Source organism: Chelon labrosus, assembly GCF_963514085.1.
Source record: "Chelon labrosus genome assembly, chromosome: 5".
NCBI classification, from domain to species: domain Eukaryota; kingdom Metazoa; phylum Chordata; class Actinopteri; order Mugiliformes; family Mugilidae; genus Chelon; species Chelon labrosus.
Genome location: NC_140341.1, coordinates 18,056,153 through 18,079,569, shown reverse-complemented (window position 1 = coordinate 18,079,569; position 23,417 = coordinate 18,056,153). Strand labels below are relative to the sequence as shown.

The window sequence follows — 23,417 nt, the reverse complement described above, 5'->3', positions numbered from 1 at the left end:
ATAAACTGCATCATTTACGCACAAACGTAAGCAAACATAATAATGACTTGATAAAGGCTTTATTCATAACAACACTGTTTGACAAGAACATCAGGTGTATGTGTACACATCAGTGTATTTCTGGATATATCTTTATCAAAATACTTAAATATAGATCTGATGTATAATCTAAGAAGCATTTAACATAGGTCAGACCTGATCTGTCCCTCACATCCAGTATTATTTAGATAATACATTTTCTTAATAAACCCGATAATATTACAACTCTGGTGATCTGTCTAATAATTTATAGGATTGTACTCGTGTGTCGTCATTCATCGCTCACAACAGTAATGCATTGAATGCAAGATAGTCATCACACAAAACAAACAAGAAGCATTAATGTCAGCCATGGATATTACTTAATGATGGAGAAAATGAACCACAATGTGGCAACAGCTAATTATTTATCAAATTTACATCATTGTATGTATGTTGTTGAAGACTACCAAAAGAGGCAAAACAAAGGACAGTTTCTCCTTCTGTGTCATGGCATAAAGGGCTCTGAAGAACTCAAGGTAGACAGGATTATCTCCTCCTGAAAGAAAAAAGTGCAATGTTTCATGCATGTGGTGTGGACACAGACAAATGATATGTTGCAGATATTGGATTTTACTTACTGTAGGTGGTATACTGTCAGCGGATTTAAGGCACTGCTACAGACTGCTCTCTCTGTCCGACTGAACTATGTCGTTAAAAGATGGCGCTTCACCATCCTCTCCCTGCAGAGTGGAGCCGCCACTTTCCACCTCTCTATTTTCACAGTCCTGTGATGTTAAAGAGCAGACACAGTGCAAACACTGGAGATTTACTATGCCAGACAACATAAAGAAGCAAAAGACTGCCGTGTATTTTACAGTATTCCTAAAGGCCGAGATGTGAGCTTCAGGAGGGACTTGTTGGTAAAGAAAAAGACTGTCCCTATACTACATAATATTAAAAAGTGAAAATGGCCGTGATGCCCCTGGAGTAAAGTGACATTCATCTTTGAATGAATCAATCAGAAGTGCACCATGAAAATCTGGGCTGAGTCAAAGTACCAGGTAGTGTATAAAATCAGAACTGACTTTTTTTTTTTTAAATTGTATCTGAAAGTTAGCCCAGAAATATTTACACTGGGGAATCTAATTCTACATTCACTCTGTAGAGACTGGAGACCACGGCCTGGTTCTGCTGATCATCCCCAAAAAATTGAATATGCCATATGCAGCCTTTATCGTTCTGTGCACAGTGCCTTAATTAAAACGAAAAACAGGACAGTGGTTGAGACTGTATAGTTATTCGCTGTCAGTGGATCGAGCCCCTCCTCTCCTGTTTGTCTCAGTGACCTCATCTTGCTGCCTGTTTTTCTGAAATAAATTACAAACTGATACGCCACAACCTTTTGGATCTTCAATTTCAAATTAGAGGATAAACATTCGGATAGGTAAAAAGAACCTGGAGCCCTTTAAAGGGCCTGGGAAAACAGCTAGTTTGTATTAAACCCCAGGCTAATTCAAGTCAAAGGGGTCACAGGAACTATTTCACTGCTTATTAAACTCATAATGTTCAGGAGGATCTCCAGTGGTCACAGCGTAAATGGCTGATACAACACCAAAACAAAAAGTACTTGCTAAACAATGTAGTCAATAAGAGAGGCATCACAGTCCCACTCTTGCAAACTTTTGTACAACTCCTTTAAAGGAAAATCAAAAAGGTGCTTTCATCAACGCTGCAGTCTTCTACACAAGGATTAATATATCATATATATGTAAGCCGAAAAGGTAGCACTAAAAACTGTGTTCTCACAAATAGAAAACGGTTACTTTTGTTGCTTTTATTTTCCCTTAGATATTTTAATATCAGCATGCAACATGATCAGAACTAACCTTGAGATTGGATAATCCTTTTGACTCTGTGACTGGTGAGTGACTTGTAATTGGAGAGACAGGTGGTGACACAGTCGAGGGAGGTGACTTTGGCCTGTGGGATAAGGACTGGCTCCTTTTCACAGCAGAGGACACAGCCTGGGCGAAGCGGGACGGGGTTGCGGGAGAATAGGGCCTGGGAGCCGCAAAGCTTCTTAATTTTTCCAAACTTAACCCTCCGCTTGGCTCTCTGCTCTGCAAACTGCTCTGCCTTGTCATTCGCGCGAGGCCGACATTATTGTCAAAGGGTTTAGGGCTCAGCTGATCTTTAGTGGCCTCTGCTGTCTCCTCCTCACACTGCAATGGAGGTGGTGGCGGAGGAGGAGGTGGTAAGTTTGCTCTTTCTGCACTTCCTTGGGCCTCCCTAAGGCCAGAGACAGGACTGGCACCAAGACGTTTCTCTGCTGCTGAAGTTACGTAATACCCAGGTGTTTTTTTGTGCTGTGCCAAGCGGAAAGAACCAGGCTTAGGTTTAGTTGCGGGCGGAATTTTCATCTCCTTGACCTCTACTGGTGAACCTGCTTGAGACGCCTCATTAGCCAAAGATGAGATCTTGTCTGTGTTATGTAAACTTGCTGAAGAAGGAGTAGTAGGTTCAGGTATACCTCCATTAACAGTGCGCTGAGTAGTAGTAGTATTAGTATTAGTAGTAGTAGTGCTAGTCAGTAAGTCTTCCCTGGATAAAGTAGAGTGCAGCTCACTTTTTTCTTTTGAGACCTCACTCTGTCCCGTCTGTCCTTTGCTCTCATCTAACTGAGGAGAATCAATATTAAGTCCCTCTTGTGGAGCTTCAGGAGGCGTCTCCAGTGTCAGTGCAACTTCAAAATATCTCAGTTTCTCCAGAGATTTCTGTGGCACGATAGTATACGTCGTCATCCCCACCTTGGGGATGTAGTCCCTCGTCAGCTCGTTGGAAGGCTTTGGTTTTGGCTCAGAGCCTGCAGCATACACTGGTGCTTTTGTTGCAGCTGGGGCACTTGGTGGTGAGTCCTGGCATGATGAGGTCTCTGAGGTGTGGGACGAGGCGTGTATGAGTTCAGGGGGTTCGAGCTCCTCTGTCAAAGTGGCCATATCTTTCTTCCCCGCTGATTCGAAGGCAGGCGCGCTCGCTGCTGACGGAACTGTGTCCATGTGTTGTTGTGGAGACGCGGGGGGCTGTGTGAAATCTGTTTGCACTTGAGCATCCTCTCCAGTGGGGCGTGATGTGCTGGTGGCCGGTGAACTCTCCAACCTGTCTGTCAGCTCCCAGGGGGTTTCAGTGTTTGCTTCAACAGAGGCCTGTGCCTCCGCATCCTGCATCATAGCCAGAGGGAGGCTGCTAGGTACAGTACTGCAGTCACTTTCCACACTGTCAGTTGTAGACCCTTCACAGGCGGGATGTGGGCTTGCATTTTCAACTTGAAATGGGCCACTGCCTGTAAAGGAATGGAAACATTTGTCATACAATATGCACCTTGACCCCCTTTAAAAAGAAAAAAGACAAGCTAATAAACATGGCATAGTCACAAAAATTAAGAAATTAATCAACAGGTATGTGGAAAATATCTGCATCAGAGATATGAATAATTCAATTGTACACCCACTAGTATCTGGCAGTTCAGATGAGTCTGTGCCATCAGTTTTCTTCTGAGCTGCAGAATCTTGCACTGTGCTCTGCAGATGACTGTAAAAAAGAAGCAAACACAAGTAGTTAAAAATTACCGCTGGTGCTAATGCAAGAAAAAAAAAAAACACATCTCAGTGTAGTATTACTAGAGTTCGTACTTGCCATCTGAGGACAGATCAAGAGACTGATCTTCCCCACTGCCCTCCACTGACTTTGCGCTGTGTATCTCAATATCCGGGGACGGGGAGTGCAGTGAAACATCAGGTGACAAGTTGAGGCTGCTGTCCTCTCCCTGGGTAGATTTCAGAGATGCAGCCGTCTCCTCCTGCTCCACAATTTCTTCCAGTGTGTTAGCAGCCGCACCCGCTGGAAAACATCGTAAAGACAGATGATCAGTCGAAAACCGTACACTCTGATCAGTGACGTATCCTTTCTAAATCCTTTTTATAACACAGTTTTGCCAAGGGCACGTATTGGCTGTGAAGTACAGACAATTCTTAGTATGACTATCTAATTACTCCTGGGTACACATTTTCCCAGTTTATAAGGCTCTGATGAATAAATTCCACTGAACGATCTTTTGTCATTCTCCCTTCTCTGGTTCTTAATTTAGCACTAGAAGGAAGCACATCACAGAGGAGCGCTGAGCGAGAGGAATTTCAAGGCTGCTTAAACAAAGCTTACTGTTCTCTACCTCTGATCTCGCCTATCTGCCGAGCCACATTAGGCCGTTAGAGAAAGAGCAGGGGAGGTGATCTTTCCCTGTGAAGTTTGCGTTGGAAAAATGAGGAGCAATGAGTGGATGAAAGGATGGTGTATATGTTAAAAAAAAAAAATGTCTGTTTACGCATTCTGCATTCACTGAGCTCCCGGGGGGATACATGGCTCTAGTGAAGGGAATGTGGGGAACAAAGGAGATGTAAGATTTTCTAACAACAAAGCATAAGCATGTAAAAAAAGGCAATCGGACATGACTGAAAACTGCATTCTTTAGGGATACACTTTATAGGAAAGCAGTTATCGCATTTATATGAATCAGAATTTTTTAATTCGGTTTCATATGAGCATCACAAACAACTTTCTACTCACCCCAGATGGATGCAGATCTCAATGTGCCTGAAAATCTAGACTAATATTGTTCATGTCTTTATAAACTTATCAATACAAAGGAAGCGTCTATGTTCCTATTTTTTTGGTTTTAACCAAATCGGAGTTAAAAATATGTAAAAATATTTTTTGTTTTTGCTTTAAATTTATACAGGACGGGTGGAGTTTCCCCGGCAGGACAATACAGTGAGGGTGTAGTGTGTCTGCACAATGACAGGAAAGAATGGCAACGCAAGTTAAATATACTCTACAAGAAAGAAGAAATCGCAGAAGAATTCAGAACGTACACAAATTTGGATGCGCTTTTTTTATATGTCTTCTAAATATATTTATATATATTTGATAGTGTTTTTTTTAACAAAGTCATTTCACGGATGTCAGAAATCAGAAAAAAAATCTACGTACTGAAAAGTAAAAAAGGCAAAGCACAAGTGAAAGCCACTATAAGAAGGAAATGTGCAGCTTAGAGAACATGCATGCAGAACCAGTGTTCTCAAGTTCTTAGTCACAAATGAAACTAAATCTATAGGATTAAACAGACAAGTTAACATTTGTAGATAAATAAATGCCTATCATCTGCTCTGACCATGTCTCCTAAGAAAGCTGCTTAAAATGTTGCACTTTTCAACGACGACCGCTAGGAGGCACAAGAGCGACATGAAATAAAACCTGTACCCTACACTCAGGCTGCTGTGTTTTAAAAGACTTTTGACCCTGAGCCGTGCCAAAAACCTGCCACAATGTCACAAATTTGATTTTACACCAAAGCAAAGTAGTTTAAGCCAAAATCTAAATGCATGATAGAAATAAACCTAAAACTGCCAACTCACTTATAAACAGACAGAAGAGTAAACAAAGACAAACCTTGTAAATTTTCCTCCAGAGAAACAGGTTCTTGGACAACAGTGCTGGGAGACATGGGGGGAAGAGGAGCCTTGCGTTTGGTTCTCTTCAGTGAAGACTCGGCTGAGGACCCACGACTCAAACCACCCATCTACACAACAAGATTTATATGATCAATGCACAGAAGCAAACGAATTACGTACTTGTCATTCTGCCATTACAACACCATTACAGAGGCACCAGAGCTTCTAACAGCCCGCTCACCTGATCGCTGTCCATTTGAGCGCTCATTTCGGAGTTGGGTCTCTGGCTGGGGCTCAGGTCTGAAGGGGAGCTCGGAGACACGAGGGTCGGAGGTGGAGGCGCGCGTCTCTTCTTTGGCACGTCAGTGGGGATCGTCGGGGAGCCGAGTGGAGACGAATTGGAGCTAGGTAGGGCCATACTCAGTGGTCGAGGCTTGCTCACAAGCACGGGAGAAGCTGGGGCACTGGCCGTTGTCGGCTTTAAAGAACAAACAACCAATCAGAACTTGATAAGGGGCCAGTTTCCAAACAGCACAGTGAACATTAACTAATGGGTTACCAAAGTAAACGAACAACCTCAAGAGAAACATTCAGATCTATTTCCTGATGGAGCTCATTAGATATTAATACACAGCTCCTACTGTGCAGCAGTAACAGTAACTGTTTTTTTACTTACCTGGTCAGATTTTTTCTTGCTTTTTCTAAACTTGCCGAAGAGGCCTTTATTTTCTTTCTCTTTCTGATTTTTATCTTTGCCCGGTGTGACTGTTCCTGAAAAGCAACAAAATGTTGTAAGAAAACATTCATCCAGAAAGATGACAGCTGTTGATATCAGTCATACAGTTCACAAACTGAGCTACCTGCAGAAGTTGGTGAATCTGGATACAGGGGAGAAGGCGATTCTCCTGCAAAGCCAAAAAATCACGAACTTTAATGCGGAGCATGTCGCATACAACAATGATTCAACAAACAAGCTGGTGAGACACAGTGTGGTTGATCTTTGCGTCAGTTATTACTCACCCTTTGTGTCTCTTGCATAAACCTCCCGTATTGCATAATCATTCAGAGAACTGGACAAGTCCAAAGGGGCCAGTGATTGGACATCTCTCAACAGGACTGTAGTCTCCGTGTCAAATTCACATTTTTCACAGATTGCTGGTAAGAGCTCAGAAAGGGGAACTCGAGGATTTACCCGTAATATAGTTTTCTGGGTCTGTTTGTAGTTTATCACCATCCGAACAGTCGCCTGGAGAAGACAAAAGACATGTGCAACTTTAATCATATCCGTTTGTTCATCATACGCGTGAAGGCGTAATGTCTTCTGTGTGCCATGTACCTCGGGCATCTGGGGACCCGCCTTCTTGTTTTTATCCTCGCCTTTAGGTTTAATTATGATTTTCTCTGCACCCAGAGTCCCTATGAGAGCGTTGGGTTTGAGCTTGACGTTGTTCCTGTTGGCAGTGACCAGCTCCAAGGTGTAGCTCGATGGGTTCAGGTGATACTTCGCGCAAAGTGTGACGAGCAGATCCATCAAGGCTTTGCTGGAAAGAACAAGAAACACGACTTTTTCAGGATCAAAGGAAGATGCGTGGCAGATTCTGTTTCTGCAAAGTGCAATATCACAATAGGACAGCATTGTTATAGAAGCAATCTTAAAACAAAACAGAAATACAAACTGATTTGACATGATTTAGCAATATATCCATGCTTTTTTAGGATATTTAATTGTTTGCTGCTTAATAATTTTATTCACGAAATGTATATTAAATGGAAAAATACAAAGAAATATGTCAATCCTAGTTTCCCTGAGGTCAAGGAGACTAATTCTGTGTCTTATAATGTCTGAGCAACAGTGTAAAAAAAGATACTCAGGTTATAGTGATCAGTATAAAAGCATGAGTCCTTCATATTCCCGATTCCAATTTTTGATTTTTGATTTGACCTATAAAGGAATCACTAATTGCCAAATGGGAAACAAAATCCCAGATTAGCAAATGAACTAATTAAATTGCATGAATATGTGGAAACAGCAGAAATATCATATAATTTACAGAAGCCGCAGCAGTTCCATGGAGCTCAACACAGCTCTCACAACTTAAATTTAAAGCTCAAGTGCCAACTCTGTTGCGTAGGCGCTCTAAGCAGGTTTAGACTGAGAAAAATGGGTAAATTTAATCTTCTCATTGTGGCTAAGTAATTTCCTCAAGAGGCCAAGGTGCAAAAGACACGGCAGTAAGATTGTTTATAAACAGTGAGCGTTGTGAGAAAGATAGCGATATCTTAAGTAAACCGCTCTGATGGAAAGTCAGAGCCGTGTGAGGGAGGGAGCTGACTCCCACAAGGACACACAGACCTTGCTCTAGATTGACATGGAGGTATGTTGACACATGTTGATCTGATTAGCTGGTACAGTCCAAGTTTAAGTTATTCTGCATGGGGTCATTATTGCACCGTGGCACGCAAAACTGAGATAATTCACTCGGTGTGAGGGAAAACTTGTCTATCTGGGCCGTGTGACGAGAGAACAACAATAAAAAGATGCAATTAATTTTGCTCCAAGTGTGCATTTTAACTAAAACCACAACATTCAGCTACTCCACCCATCTGACTCAGGCGGACAAAAACTGAACGTCATGTGATGACTTCATCCAGCACCGGTCTCATGATGTAGTACTTTAAAGTGTTCACTGTGAACAAAATGCAGCGCAGATGTAATCACCCTTTATATTTAAACGTGTGATTTCAACCATCGTGATCGTGAAGCACTGATTTAGACACAGCGGCCTACACTGTAAATGTACCTTCCGTGAACCACAGTGTTCTTTTCCACTCCACCGGGCAGGACCACAGTCAGAGAGAGCTCTTTATCAATGAGGTTTTCCTTTTGGTCCATGGTTAAATGAGGGTTTCCTGGGTACCACTGGGAGAAACCTGGGGAATCCAGCTTCTTTAGTCCTGGCGGGGATGGCGCTTTGCTTTTGGTCGACACCCTGTTGTTGGAGAAGAGAGTGCAAATTATTCCATTAGTTAAAAGTCTGACTATTCCTATTCATGTTTCTGCTCATTTTGGCTCATTGGTGCAGTTTAAAAAAAAACATCAATAAAATGATTTCTGTCTCTGACAATATTCTAATCAAAGTGCACCAGACACCATGAAAGGAATCCTTTCTTCCCCGGGTTTCTGAAAGCAGTGGGGCAGAGACTAGATGAAAGAGTTCGAGTCCACTCTGCAAACTAGTCACAAGACAACCAAGAGGGCAGATTTACTCAAGGAGTCTGAAGAAACGGCTGTGAATGGACAGACATGTGAGAGATGCAAAGTAGAGAACATTTTAGAACTGTGCTTTAACCTACCAGGTGGGAAAAAAAGCAGATTTATAGCGTAGCATGTGTTCTTTTTAATGAAGAATCTAGTCACTTGGTATAACTAGGACTTTTTCTTTTCCCAGAGTCACTAAGAGAAGCACACTGCAGTTTTAAAGTGTGTGTTTTGAATGTTTGTCTAGGCTTGACATTCCTGCAAACTGTGTCAATAAAGAGTATGAGAGAACAGTAACAGTCATGTGAGAGTTACAGACTGATAAGGTACTGTAAGCTGAAAAACAAAAAAAAATCACTGCTGGTCAGACACACATAGGAAATCTATGACTCATAGTATTTCACATAATTACGCCATAATCAAATGATTTGGACTATAAATCTATTTTGTCTTCACCACGGCGATCATTATAATAGGTGGTTGACGCAGAAGCTACGGCGACAGCGCAGAGCATACGCTGACACTAGCGCCGTAGCTGACGTGCACCTCCACAGAAATGTGACTATGCGCCACAGCGCTGCAGACCGCAAAAGCCGTGATTGGTTCACTTGGGTTCAATTGATTGTTTTGGATCAATAAAGATGGAACTCATCGAGCAAAGGTTAACTGAGGAGGTCCGGAGATACAAACATTTGTATGACAAGTTTCAGTCGTCATTGTTGAAAGTGAAGCAGGAAGTTGAAACAAAAATGAACCTGACTGGCAAAAAGGACACAGCGTTGACTAGCGTTTGTTTGGGTGGCATTTTTACAGAGCGAGCCAGACTGACAAGCACACACGTATAAATGGCTCGCATTGACGCATACTGTGTGCGTAAATTACGCCGTATATGTCCCGCAGTACTCTAAAAGAGCCTTAAGGTCTAGAGGTAAGCTGTAACACGTTTTGTTTTTTATCACAGGTTGCATGCTCCTCAAGGCATTCGGTGAGCCTGAGAATCACTAACTTCTGAGACATATAGACCAGAAAAAAAAAAAAGGTTGTTGCAGACACAGTGCTCTGAATTACAGCTCGCAAAGTCTCACGTGGGGTGCACTGCTTATTCAAACAGAGGAATCCCAGCAATGCAAGGTCACAGGCTCCACTGAGGCACGTCTCGCAAAGGATTATTAGCCTTGCTATGGGGGCGGATGCCCTTAAACACTATGACATGTGTAAACACACATACACACTTAGACAAATACTTATGTTTTGATGATAGGTTACGATACTCTGTGGATGCTTCCCACTATGAAATCAACATAAAATACACTTGCCCCATGAACTGTATGTACGGTGTATTGTAATATGTACTGTAGGGAAATCATCTCATGTGGAAATTGTATTTCAAAAGATAAGCTGCATGTCTGAATCTCAGTTACAGTTTTAAAGTGTGCAAACTGGAAAAAAAAAATAAAAAATAGAAATAAAAAATTGATAATGCTTTGAATTTCTATATTGGTGTACTACCAACACAATAATTATACTAAATAATACAAAATTAACGAGATCCATAACTTCTACAAAGTTTGAAAATAGTGACCCAGCTGCGTTCACAAGTTTAAGGAGCTAATATTTCAATCCACTATTTTTACAGTGGCAATCGAATCATTCAAGGTTTACAACATAATGTATTTTTCTGCCATTTTCTACTATTCAATTCACCAGTGATACTTAATACTTCTCATATGTACAGCTAAACACAAATATGACTTAATGGAATAGGAAAACTAAATCAAGTTATTGTCGCTAATAATAATAAAAAAAAATGAAATCGCATTATTTCCCAAAACCGACATCACATCACGTGGTTTTCTAGTGGATAATGAGCAGTATTCATAGCATCATTGTCTGCTAAATCCTTATGCAACTACACAGCAGGCTATAAAATCCATGTGTCCCGTTTCAGTGCATCATATGATCGTACGTCAGCCAGACTTAAGGCAGTAGAAGAGGACGACACACGTGGAACACAACAGTATTTTTGTCTGTTCATCTTTCAGCAAAAAAATAAATAAAATTGCCTCAATGTTAAAGCCCGAGCTGTGAACAGTTCATTTTCTGCTTATTTCTTTCTGGTGTGGGTGAGACAGTAACAAATGCCAGGTAAACTGAACAACAAAGCCCCACTGTTCACGTCACACAGATCAACTTGTGTTGTACCAGCTATTCCTAAATCCATAATGTAATCCATTAGATTGTGTACAAAGTCCTTCTTACCCTTCTGGGAAGTAATGGCTAGTCTGATGTGGAGGGATTGTGATGTGCAACATTAATACTTAGAAAATGTCATATTAAATATTTAAGCACACTTTCCTGCTGCTGCAAGGCTGTACAACCAAGCATGCCATCTATCTATCCCCAATAATTTGCCAGACACAGTATGTTGAACATGTTCAGTACCACTTTTCCTCTCCGGTCTGTGAGTCAAATACAAGCAGTCTAATGCTAACACATGAGGCTAATGTTAGCTTTATATGTCGGTTCAGTTAGCCACGTAACAGTTTTCCTCTTGCAGTACTCACTGTAAACACTGAGTTGCACTTGATCTGCATAAAAGAACCAGTTTTTGCAGGTCATTTCGATTCAGCACATGTAAACGTCTACTTGGTTATATGAAGACTTTTAACTTTAAGGCCGGCATTGGATTACTGATCTGTGGTACCAACTTGAGACGTGCACACTCCTGCTTGCATTCAGTCAGTACAGTAGCATGAATTAATTGGATGCACGTGCTCATATTGGATCATTTTCCAAACGAATCCACATCTTGCTTTAAATGTCAACTTTTTTTTCTAAAGTATTAGCTGGTATGACATTTAAATGCACACACATGTTGCACGATTATTCAGAAGTAAAACATATATGTGGTATAATAAGTCGATATTATTCAGGTTATATGTGCATTCTTTGGACATGAATACAGCGAATTTTGGAATATGCGTCACAACTGGGCTTGTTGAGGCACACACCGCCTTGCCTTGTTTACGGCCCAGGCTTTCCCATACAATGTGAATACCACGGCGGCCCGCCAGGGTCTAATTTGCTTCGTCATGGTCTCATAACTTATCGGAAATATTTCTGCACGCTTCAAACAACATTCTGCTTGTGTGTGTGTTTTTACTATTTCTCCTGAAAGCATCTCTCCCTCCCCTTCCCAAAGCCTCCCCTTTGTGTCGTTCACTAATAAAACTTTACATTAGGGCCACTTTTTGATGATTTTGATGATTTATTTCAACAGCGTTATGTTGAATATCCCTGTAGATGCACAGGCTGCTGCTTGTTTGTCACTAAATCCAATATTCGTGTTATTACGGTAATTTAAAGAAGGACTGATACAATGATCTTATTTTATCTGTAGACATTTTATATACTGTGTAAATTGTTTTTAATAGACGGGATAGTATCATAATTATGGGCTATTATTAACACAGTAGAATCCCAAAAGCAGGTTTTCCATTAGGTGATCGAAGGACTAGAAACAAGGAGGTCATTCTGGTCCGTCAAGACTGAAAACATTGAAACAGCTTAGGAGTTGGAGTTGGAGGACCTTAGGAGTACACGCAAATATTCATTGGAATATTTTGTGCATGATCTCACTGCAACAACTAATTAGCTATCTCGTCCGACCAAATGTACATTCACATCTTTAGCATCTAAACTAATATGTCGGCAGCCGGCTGTTTGTCTGGCTCTGTCAATTATTGAACCCGGTCACTTCTAAGAAGATGTGATCAGCTGCATCACTATCTTGTAAACAGCATGGTCTACAACTTTGACTCCACTTAGGCAAAACAACATTATCAGGTCAGGTTATCTTGATACATGCATTTTCAGGGCTGCGTGTGTCTGTTTTGGTTTAGAGTTGGTGCTACTTGAATTTAACTGCACTGGATTCCTGTAAATGCTCCCGTTTGCCTGTCATAATTTCCGCTGAGTAAATCTCACAGAACCTGTTCCAGTGACATGCTGGCTCGTAAAAAGCAGATATAAGAAGATCGAAAGAAAGGGCTGCACATTAGATGGATCCTCATCATAACCTTGAGGACGTACGGACCCGTTTAGATTCAAAGTTCCAGCGATACCAATGGCCAAAATGTTGTTCCTCAAGTTGAGAAAATTACATCTTACAAAGGAATTACCGTATTAAGCGCTCTAACATTTACCCCATACCATTCTGGAAACCATTTTTTGTCACCAGTTGTTGGATATAAATGGACAAATCAATGCAGTCCAAAGTTTAGTTTGTAGTCTGCTGATGGCAAGCGTAATGTTGTGAGTAAATATCTTCGATATCTATAAATCTGACATGAACACTTTCCATGTCGGGTATCACAACCTGCATTTGCTTGTGTTTTTGTATGAAATCCTACTAATCTGTGATTGTTCTTTAATCTGAATGACCTTTTAACATTTATGTATTCAAAACCCAAACCAGATATTGCAGGATGCAGAGGAGTAAGGAAAGGATGTTTCGATGAACAATGACCTGCAGTGTTGGAATGGGACCACCGCATTTAACTAGAAATGAAATAATTTCCTGCACATGTCAATAGAAAGACTAAAACAGCCATTTACACCGTGCTCTCTACGGAGTACAGTACAAAGTCCTGATTTCATGGCTGACTTTTTGTTTGGCAGTCCTTTTGCACTGTGTCTAAACTTTTCCTTTCTCCGCACATTTTTAAAATGCTATAAAACTTGAGCTGCGCAAGACCGATATGCAGCGTTCAACGGAAAAGAAAAGAAAAAACACTAACCATGTGATATCTGACTGGGACTGTCCCAAATGGAAGCAATTAATAAATTAGCGTGGAAAAATACACAACAGCTACGCCTCAGGTTCAGGGTCAGCTGAGTTTATACAGCTGTGTCATCAGCGATTTTTATCAAGACACCTCCAGCAGGTGACAGACACAGACACGAAGCCTTGTTTGTTTTAGCTCTACTGGCCGGTGTTGTTGTCTTGCTGAATGAGACGAGACATGTTGAAGCTTGACTGTGCTGATGCCTCATTCACAGGGTTTCCCTGGGAGGTCCGACGCTCACAAACAAGCCCATTCAATATGAGAGAACACGCTTGACAGACACGATCACAGACTACCCGGAAATAATAGGCCTGTTGTCAATGGGCCATGTGTTACATTTTGTCATGAGATAATCTTGTGAACTTGCACAGTGGAAACATACGAACTCAAATATGTGCGACGAGAAATAAATAACACATGGCAGAGTGCTACGTGTGTTAAACTGCCTCTCTTTGTTTAGCTGCACCAATCAGCTGATTTGTGAATTTTATATGTGCAACACTAACAACAGACAGAATGAAATAAGGTTAGATGGTTCTCTTCTACCACATATCTTTTGGAAAAGATTAGATGTGCAATATACACTGAAAAAGTTTGTAACCTGTAAACAAGTTAAGCTGTGTAAGATAACCTAAGATGGGGAAACTTGTAAAATAATATCTGACTGGGTTTTAGCAACACACCCACTACAAACCAAACTAAAAGATAAAAAAAATCACAGAATAATGTCCAAATGTTAGTTTAAATCCTCTGGTGCATATGTGTATCAAACGTCAGAGTGACAGCGAGAGATGGAGAGAGAAGTGGCATCTGAAGAATGGTGGAAATACATGGCGGCTATAAGTAATCAAGAAAATAATCTGAATATCAGCAGGAGTCTGACTGCCGAACAAAGAAATATCCAAATTCCCTGCATTCCTTCATACTTTGTTCCAGGTGGCATTACTTCTACCAGAAGCATTTTCACCACTTCTGTATATTTCTTTCTCCCAGTTAACATCCCTGTATCAAATGTAACCACGGCCAGGCTCACTGAAACCAGACCAAAACTTTGTTAGAAACGCAACCTTGCTTCGAGGTTCTGAGAAAGTGAAGGATTAGTAAAAATGTCTTCTGTGGTATGCTCACAGCTGCTATGGAGCGGGATGGCCCCTTGGGGAAATGTGGGTTCAAGTACAAAGAAACAAACTTCTTTTTTTTTTTTCTTTTTTCCCTAGAAGCCCTTCTATGCAGTCACACTTTCGGTCAACACCCTGATTATTTTAAGAAACACGAACAACAATTCAACGCTCCAGTGACCAAAACACCACACAAGGCTGCTAGCTGAAGCTTATTCGATAACTATACAGTCAACTGTGCAAGTTCAAACATGCCACAGAGGTGCATGTTCAACACACCTTCACCTTCAAGTCTGAACACATAGACTGTTGCAAAATGCTAAAAAAAAATAAACATCACGCAAACGTATTTCAAGGTTTCCCCCAATACCTTCAAAGGACTTAGTGCCAACAGTGCTGTGCTGCTCAGATAAAACTATAGACCAAACAACAATTACTAGGAATTTACAGAGCAGGTGACAGACCTGCTTTTCCTCTCACAGTGCCAGCAGTTCAAGCCACGCTCTTACCTTTTTAACTAATGCTCCCGCTCACATAATCTCCATTTTGCAGTGTATCTCCCATGAGTTTGCAAACAGACTGAACTCTTAACAGTGCACCTTCAAAGGGCCCACCTAAATGTCACGCCCAGAGCCGTGACATCAGAAACTTGTCTCCTCTGCCTTAATCCCGGCGGCCCTCTCGCTGTACGTCTGAGAGCTCCAGCGTACAGTGCGTTGGTAGCACTCCCCCCGCGGTCATGAGCAGAAAGGTAAGCAGCTTTGCCTCCCTTTGCAGGCATGAACCTGAGGGTGGGGCCTGCAACAGTTCACTGACACACGCACATACTGCAGCATGTAGTAGACAAAGACTTGAGTAAATATGCCGAGTGATCATGTGTTTTAATCGGGAATGAGATGATGTAATTATCAGAGTAAACCAACAGGGGCTCGTTGTTCACTTATTGATGTTCTCACAGGGTTAAAAGCCATCTTGGAGTTCTCACCACACCATAATTTAATCAGGTAGTTCTCTTGTGTTTGCTTTTCATTATGAAAAACAGTGCCAACTGTTCAAAACCACACCTTACTTCTGCTGAACTGACTCACTCCACAGTCACGTTAGACAACTTGTCGGCTGAGCAAAAGACTAACGACAGGGAGGGAGGTTTGAGCCAACATGTATTTCCTAACAGTTTGTTAGTGATGATTGTGATGGATTACCTACTTTCGTTTTCTTCACTTTATGAACATTTGCTAACAGCTTAACACAAAAGTGAACTTATGCAACGCACTGAAGTCAATAAAGTTTTTTTTCTTGCTTTTTATTGTTAATTTAATCAACATGATCCGACTCTCAAAAATGAGCAGATCATTTGATAGTAACTGCATCAGAATTTGCAAGAAACATTAGACTATTGCAATTTTAATCAATTTAACTGTAACTTCAATCAGTCTCTAGTTTCCATCCTGTACGAGTATAACCTGCCGTATGAATGTTGTTGTCAGCACATCTGGTGCACACTTGACGCAATGTGGAAGGTACTGCCTAGTCCCTGTCTGGTACAGAAGCAATAAATTTGACTTTCCATTGTGAAATAACTGCTCATTGCCAGTTTTTTTTTTTATTTTTTTTTTTTATCAGAAGTCGGAGACTTTCACTGACGTAAGAGCAACCCATTCCACAAACACCACCGTTAAATACCATCAGATGATAAGAAGGTCGAGTGGTGAGAGGAGAGCAGGCAGGGCTGGAGTTCAGCAGTCAGACAATATGATCTATTTGGATATTCTTTGTCAAATGTGGAAATCTCAGTTCTGACCAGCGTCATGACTCGGCTAATCTTTCTTCCCTGCCATTAACATGTACACTATATTACCAAAAGTATTCGCTCACCTGCCTTTACTCATTCTATGAACTGAAGTGCCATCCCATTCCTAACTCATAGAATTCAATATGATGTCGGTCCACCTTTTGCAGCTATTACAGCTTCAACTCTTCTGGGAAGACTGTCCACAAGGTTGAGGAGAGTGTTTATAGGAATTTTTGACCATTCTTCCAAAAGCGCATTGGTGAGGTCACACACTGATGTTGGTCGAGAAGGCCTGGCTCTCAGTCTCCGCTCTAATTCATCCCAAAGGTGTTCTATCGGGTTCAGGTCAGGACTCTGTGCAGGCCAGTCAAGTTCATCCACACCAGACTCTGTCATCCACGTCTTTATGGACCTTGCTTTGTGCACTGGTGCACAGTCATGTTGGAAGAGGAAGGGGCCCGCTCCAAACTGTTCCCACAAGGTTGGGAGCATGGAATTGTCCAAAATGTTTTGGTATCCTGAAGCATTCAATGTTCCTTTCACTGGAACTAAGGGGCCAAGCCCAGCTCCTGAAAAACAACCCCATACCATAATTCCTCCTCCACCAAATTTCACAGTTGGCACAATGCAATCTGAAATGTACCGTTCTCCTGGCAACCTCCAAACCCAGACTCGTCCATCAGATTGCCAGATGGAAAAGCGTGATTCATCACTCCAGAGAACGCGTCTCCACTGCTCTAGAGGCCAGTGGCGGCGTGCTTTACACCATTGCATCCGACGCCTTGCATTGCACTTGGTGATGTGTGGCTTGGCTGCAGCTGCTCGGCCATGGAAACCCATTCCATGAAGCTCTCTGCGTACTGTACTTGGGCTAATCTGAAGGTCACATGAAGTTTGTAGCTCTGTAGCAATTGACTGTGCAGAAAGTCGGCGACCTCTTTGCACTATGCGCTTCAGCATCCGCTGACCCCTCTCCGTCACTTTACGTGGCCTACCACTTCGTGGCTGAGTTGCTGTTTTTCCCAAACGCTTCCATTTTGTTATAATAGAGCTGACAGTTGACTGTGGAATATTTAGGAGCGAGGAAATTTCACGACTGGATTTGTTGCACAAGTGGCATCCTATGACAGTTCCACGCTGGAATTCACTGAGCTCCTAAGAGCGGCCCATTCTTTCACAAATGTCTTGTTTCACAGTCTGCATGCCTGAGTGCTTGAATTTATACACCTGGGGCCAGGCCAAGTGATTAGAACACCTGATTCTGATCATTTGAATGGGTGAGCGAATACTTTTGGTAATATAGTGTATCTGTGTTAATTTATTTATGTATTTTTATCTTTTATTTTTATTGCCACTCCCTGCACAGCAACTTCCTCCCTCCTCATCGCTCTGTTTTCTCCCCCATCTCCTAGAGGCAGCCTGATAAAAGTTGGGGTTCACTCACAATTTAGCTGCCACTGAAATATTTCATTACACAGGGCCAACAGGAGTGTCACCTCTGCAGATGGCTGCAAGGAGTTCTAGGCGAGCCTATTGATAAAATCAGCTTCTTCCCCAGACTCCCTTCTTATTGTCTGGAAGTTGCCACCACTCTGGACTTAAATCTGATTTGACTTGAGAATTTATCCCCTCCCACTGCAATCCTGGTATACCACCATCTGTTACCTGCTACTTGAGGCTTTGGGAAGTCACCTCCTGCACCAACCCACTTTTGTCTTTCAGCTCCCCTTAATCCCAACCACTTCTTCTTATCTCTCTTTAGACTCTTACCTTATCTGAATTCTCTCCCCCTCTGTCCCCATCAGCAAAACTGCACTCACCCATACGCACCACCTACACCTCTTCCCTCCCCCGCACAGATTTGCCTTTAAGTTACAGTCTATATGCTCTTCTTGTGTCAGATTTCACTGCTTAAATAAAACGTTTCAGAGGCACCTCGGTGGTGGAGGGAGTTCCTAAGGAAAGACAGACAAAACACAGCGCCAGAGCCACAGCTGGTAATTTGGTGAGAGGTCACTCACAGTAAACACAAGCTTTTTTTTAAAAAGAGGGTCTGGAAAGGCCATTACTGCATAAGCAGTGTGGGATGGAAAGAGATTAGGAAGAAAAAGAGCGCAGGGACCCTATGAGAACTTCCCACCTCCTGTGTGTACAGTTTATTTTTGCAGGCAAAACACAAACTCGTTCCCACTGCGGATTCTGGTCAAACTCAAACTACCAGGGTGTCCTGAGCGTCATTATGCAGAATTCTGATAAATATTTAAGGCCCAAACTTGTGACGTTATTCGCTTCTAACAGCAGAATGTTGACAGGATCCGTCTCATTTTTAGCAGTTTTTCTCCTGTGATGCTCACTCTTGTGTATGTTGTAAAATACCACAGCAGATCCAGGGCAAGCTGGCGGGTCAGTAGATGCTGAGATCTGAGTTCATTCACTGTGATTTCTCGACATCGTTCCAGTCAGTGAACTGGGGACTGCTATGCTACATTACCCTCACCTTATCTCCATGCAGCTCAAATATTTTCACTCTAAACATTGCACCATAAGCAACCGATGGCTGCGCAATGAGCAAAACTGCGTGGAAAACATAAAGCGGAGAACACAATGCGCGTTTCAGTTTGTTTATGCACAAATAAATGTCTAAATCTCAATATGAAAGCTGTCTGGATCTTCAGGAATTCTTTCCCAGATGCACATAGCAGTCCCATTTACTGAAACTGCCCAGATAAGGAGCAGTAATTATCACTACAGCGACCAAATGTTTTTTAAGAGAGACCAACATTTAGATAAAATACCTTAAAGAAAAAGAAAGCTTTTCCTTGAGTCATAATTATAACTGTCACACTGTGTCCTTTCATCTGAAACAATGCTGCATTGTCTGCAGCAGGGCATCTTTCAAAAGGCACACCAGGATGTTCATCGTGTCCCGATCACATGAAAAGAGGTTTCTGAAGTGAAAGTGAAGAGCAAGATTCCTCACGCAAAAAAAACAAAAAAAAACAAAAACAAGGCACATTCATTTAATCACTAATAGCAACAGATTCAGGGTCGAACGGATCCAGAGATCTGGAAAGGTTACACCCATTTTCACATATATGATCTCACGAGTGGCCTATTTATCACCAGAAATAACTCCTCAAGATGAACCGAATTCTTGTGTCTAAATGCGGTTTCGACAAAAGCAGCACCAGCAGCACTGCATGTAAGGAAATACAGCTGGAACAGACAAGTTGTCTTAATCATTAATCAAAATTAGCTCAATTTCCTTTACTTACCAATGCTTGCTGTCACCGAGAATGTCCTCACTGCTGGCTGCTCTTCGCTTTTGTCACGCCATGGTTCATTAGCTTCCCTTACTGTATGTAAAGAGATAAGTTTCCCTATAGCACATCAGATAATTACCAGCCTGATATTATGCAAAATCCAACATAGCAGCCAGTGGTGCGAGGACCCATGTGCACAAAGATCTGGGTGGATACGACATTGCAAACTTTTGCATAATGACAGTGCCACCTAGAGAACCATGTCAGGTTGTGCAGGTATGTGTTTCACCTTTAATACCTGCCCCTTGTTCTACTAACACATGTTTAAGATTGGATTTATATTGTGTCACATGGGCGGTCAATCTGAACTCAACCGAGGCAATCAGTAGCATTTTTTCAACAAATATCTCATCTAAACAAGACAAACACTGATAATGAGGGTCAAGCGAATCAGGGCAATTTGTCCCTTTGTCGCAGAAAATGTCTGACTGTTATTGGAGATACGTAAAAGTTTCTATTGAGAGTGCACAAAGGGACGATTCATGCGAGGTCATTCTGAATGCTACTCAGTCTGAGAGTGGGAGGCATCCAACTGTTATGCCCTGGAAAAGTGCATGACAGAAACAAAGAGGGGCCAAGTCTTCCAGTCTGTTTATCTAGTGTACAGTCGGGATCTGTGCAGTAAATCTATTTAAGCAAGTAGCTGCGGAGATCATCAATTTAAACACAGTGTCGGCTTAAGTGATAAAAATTAGGTACGACAACTTACAAACCGTAATATTCGCTGGTATTTACGGCCAGTGCGTTGGCTTCAATGTGGTAACAAAGACAACCCATTATTCCCTGTTCCTTGGATGTTAGCCATTTTGTCTTGTTTAGCCTTTTGAGGCAGAAAGCATCCATGAGATTAAACATCCCAGTATTCAGACTAGCTCATTGCCAGGGCAAGCTTGCTGCCTCTTAATGCTGACGTCCCTCTTTCTTTATTCCGTCTAGTGGGTGGATATCTTTGAATGACACCCTTTATCTTGATTTTGAACACAGAGGACTGTGGGCTATAGACCAGATTATACATTTTCCTAAATGAAGTCAGCCTTGTTCCGTCTCCAGGGATAATTTCAAGGAGAAAACACTGTGATACATTTGAGCCTATATCTGAGGCCCTGCGGCTCTGGTACCTGGTCACTTCGTTTCAACTCCACAAGCTCACATTCTTCGAATATCTCAGTTCGATGCATCAGTCTTGCCATCATTTTTACCCGTATACACTCATGTGAGCAGCTGTGCCCTTGGACCGCCTGCACGTCTGGAAACAGCTGTGGGGATTCACAATACCTTAACTAATTCCACATTCTGCCCTGAGGAAAGCCAGCCGCATGAGATCATAGTTTAAGGTGTATCCAATTAGAAGCGCCGGCCCCAAGCCGTGCACCGTTGCAGGAAGCGAGGAATGCATGACTGTGCGTCCTGGTGTACAATTAGCAGTGTCATACAATGACAGTAATTACAAGTATTACAGCAAAAACAGCTTCTCAAAATTAAACAGAACAATAACACAGGAAGAAAGAACCACCCTTTTGTAATGTTGTTTAGCCTACCCAATGCTAAGTGATGTATGCGTGTGCTAGCGACACCCCTGCTTGAAATCAGCCGGCACGGTGATTCTGGCAGGGTCAGTGTTTGTATAACAAATGTGGCGTGTCTTTTGGGGGGGGGTCACATAAAATCTTCACATACGACTGCATTTGAAAAAGTGAGAAACAGCAGGTTTATTCACCCCAAACGTATTACGCCAGGAATAAGACAGGGAGCATATGTCTTCCCCCCACACACCTCAACAGCTTATGGAAGAGTGTGGTTTACTTTTCCAAATAATAGTCAAACCACTGGGAGATTTAGGTAGTCTGCTGCTCCCCGTTGCCAGGGAGTGTGACTGCATTCTCAGGTTACACAATACTTCTGAAATATGAAAGTCACACCAAGAAGGTGTTTTTTTTTTTTTCCTTACCAAATCTATATAATGTGCATACTATTTTTACCAGTGGGAACTTACAGTATGCAGGGCAGGACTGGAAACTTTAGTAAGGCCTTCGTGGAGTGCTGGATTGGAAACTACCACATGCTCAAATTCTCCATCTCACCTCTAATTTAAATCTAAAAATCTCTGCAGATCGCTCTTTGAATGCCAAAAGAGTGACTGTAAAAAAAAAAAAAAAGCTCTGGAAACTCACTCTCTCCCGTTTTAATGATTCCAACCACGGGAATAAAAGCAGCTGACATCATCTCCAAGTCCGTGAACCAAAACTGATGGGAAATTCCATCATGTCACATACTCGCAGCACTTCTTTACTGCGACTTTCTTTGACGAGAGGACGTGACGAATCAGTACTTTATAGAATATCAGTTTCGGGCCCTGCCAGTGCACACTTTCCACAAGAAAAATAAAAAAATCATCAGCCTCACCACAGAGACATGGGGGGTGAGTGTTCTGCCTTCAAAATAGTTCCCATGACCTCTACATATGGTCAAGGGAAATTCTCAGTACAACGCAGAAAGCAGGAAATGAGGAGAGTTCAAAGGTCGCAGCGTCTGCAACAACTGTGTCTTCGCTGAGATGCACTGAGTGATAGGAATGTTACTTGACAGTTACTTGTGCAGATGCATTGCTGTACAAAGGCAGAACTACGCTCATGACTTAAGGAAACAGCTGGTTGGGTGCTGCCAGTTGTTATTGTTGTTGCTGCCAGCTGCCCACATCCACAGGGTGGATTTGTTGATTTGTATTTTGTGCACAATGGAGAAAAAACAAATACATTCCCATGCCTTTGTGTCTGCTTTCCTACTTTTGTTTCGTGCTTTTATTTTCAACAGAACAAATGTTTTGACTCAGTTAAATAAATGCCAAGTTAGCTGCCATCACAAAAAAAGCTACCTAAATGAAGTTTAATAAAAAATAAAAAAAGGCACTAAATAATACCTACCTCAGACCAGAGCTCCGTGGATTAGACTGGGATCCGTGATCATCCTTCATTGGTTTAACGAAATCCCTCGGACTAGTCAAACACAAACAAAACGCACAGTTCATTCTCAGCAAAAAAAAACTAACATACCAGAAAGGCTCGTCTAATCTGCTGCTTTCAAGTGATGCAAACGGGCAAATGCTGAAATATGGGCGAATCCCACATGAGGTCATCAGCTTTTCACTCCTATGAACCGTTTTTTCCTCCTTCTTCTTCTTCTTCTTACTGGAGATAGCGATTCGGTGTTTTTCTTGAAGCTGTTCCTTACCATGAACGCAGCTGGTTTTCGAAGCGGTTGCCAACTTCCATCAGTCTTCATTAAGGTAACCCTAGTTGCAGGCGACTACGAACAGCATTTGTTTGGATAAATGATCCATATTTCCCCTTAGAAGTGCGTTTTGCGCCTTAACGCGCAAACCACTCCAGTGTCGTTTGTCCTTTCCTGGCTTCCCTCTGTGCTGTATACAGTCACATATGAACCATTTCCCTCCAGATACCGTGCACAACTGTGCCAACTTTTCTCTGTACATCAGAGACGCTGCATCGCAACGCTGAGCTGTAAAAGTGGGGCGTTTCTCCGAGCCAGTTAAACC

The 23,417-nt window shown here is 42.0% G+C and overlaps 1 protein-coding gene across 5 annotated transcripts; it reads right to left on the bottom strand.

Moving 5' to 3' along the window:
• Positions 1–42: 42 nt before the first annotated feature.
• On the bottom strand, positions 43–23,317 carry cobll1b (cordon-bleu WH2 repeat protein-like 1b). 5 transcript variants are annotated; one of them, XM_084544161.1, is made up of 14 exons: positions 23,093–23,317; positions 22,786–22,857; positions 8,327–8,515; positions 6,862–7,066; positions 6,546–6,771; positions 6,386–6,430; positions 6,202–6,296; positions 5,767–6,003; positions 5,524–5,653; positions 3,711–3,918; positions 3,530–3,609; positions 1,908–3,361; positions 660–806; positions 43–577 (listed from the first exon to the last, which is right to left on the bottom strand). In XM_084544161.1, exons 1-13 carry the CDS (start codon positions 23,131–23,133, stop codon positions 696–698), a joined length of 3,093 nt encoding a protein of 1,030 aa, XP_084400287.1. In that variant the 5' UTR covers positions 23,134–23,317; the 3' UTR covers positions 43–577; positions 660–695. The 5 variants fall into 5 exon arrangements, with proteins under 5 accessions (XP_084400287.1, XP_084400285.1, XP_084400289.1 ...); XM_084544159.1 differs by lacking the exon at positions 23,093–23,317 and having other exon boundaries at positions 22,786–23,088; XM_084544163.1 differs by lacking the exons at positions 22,786–22,857; positions 23,093–23,317 and adding an exon at positions 19,817–21,161.
• Positions 23,318–23,417: the final 100 nt, after the last annotated feature.

Excerpts from the sequence above, each read along its gene's own strand:
- cobll1b (XM_084544159.1), bottom strand. The coding sequence starts at position 22,997 with ATGACCTCATGTGGGATTCGCCCATATTTCAGCATTTGCCCGTTTGCA. Across the intron at positions 6,004-6,201 it reads GCAAGAAAAAATCTGACCAG|CCGACAACGGCCAGTGCCCC; the intron begins GTAAGTAAAAAA and ends TGTTCTTTAAAG. Across the intron at positions 3,919-5,523 it reads TCTGGAGGAAAATTTACAAG|CGGGTGCGGCTGCTAACACA; the intron begins GTTTGTCTTTGT and ends GATGTTTTCCAG.